General features: G+C 59.0%; 1 protein-coding gene across 1 annotated transcript in view; it reads left to right on the forward strand.

Moving 5' to 3' along the window:
- The window catches only part of PLK3 (polo-like kinase 3), a 5,478-nt gene that overhangs the window by 1,401 nt on the left and 3,860 nt on the right, over positions 1-217 (forward strand). Inside the window, exon 5 of the mRNA XM_009878874.1 lies at positions 151-216. Coding sequence (XP_009877176.1) covers positions 151-216 — 66 coding nt within the window. The remainder of the gene's footprint in view (positions 1-150; position 217) is intronic.

Genomic DNA, 217 nt, shown 5'->3' on the forward strand with positions numbered 1-217 from the left:
GGGAGTCTCTATGGAGCTTCTTGTGGATGGAGGGGGGCTTTGGGCCACAAAGAGTGAAATGGAGCAAGCTAAATCCCAAGGCTTGGAGCAGGAGTAGGTTGTCTGTGAGGGGATGCAGAGCATGCGCTGACCTGGCACTGTGCCCCACAGGACAATATGTGGGACCCCCAACTACTTGGCCCCAGAAGTGCTGCTGAGGCAGGGCCACGGGCCGGAG

The sequence above is a fragment of the Apaloderma vittatum genome, unplaced genomic scaffold (genome assembly GCF_000703405.1).
Source record: "Apaloderma vittatum isolate BGI_N311 unplaced genomic scaffold, ASM70340v1 scaffold32300, whole genome shotgun sequence".
Lineage (NCBI taxonomy): Eukaryota > Metazoa > Chordata > Aves > Trogoniformes > Trogonidae > Apaloderma > Apaloderma vittatum.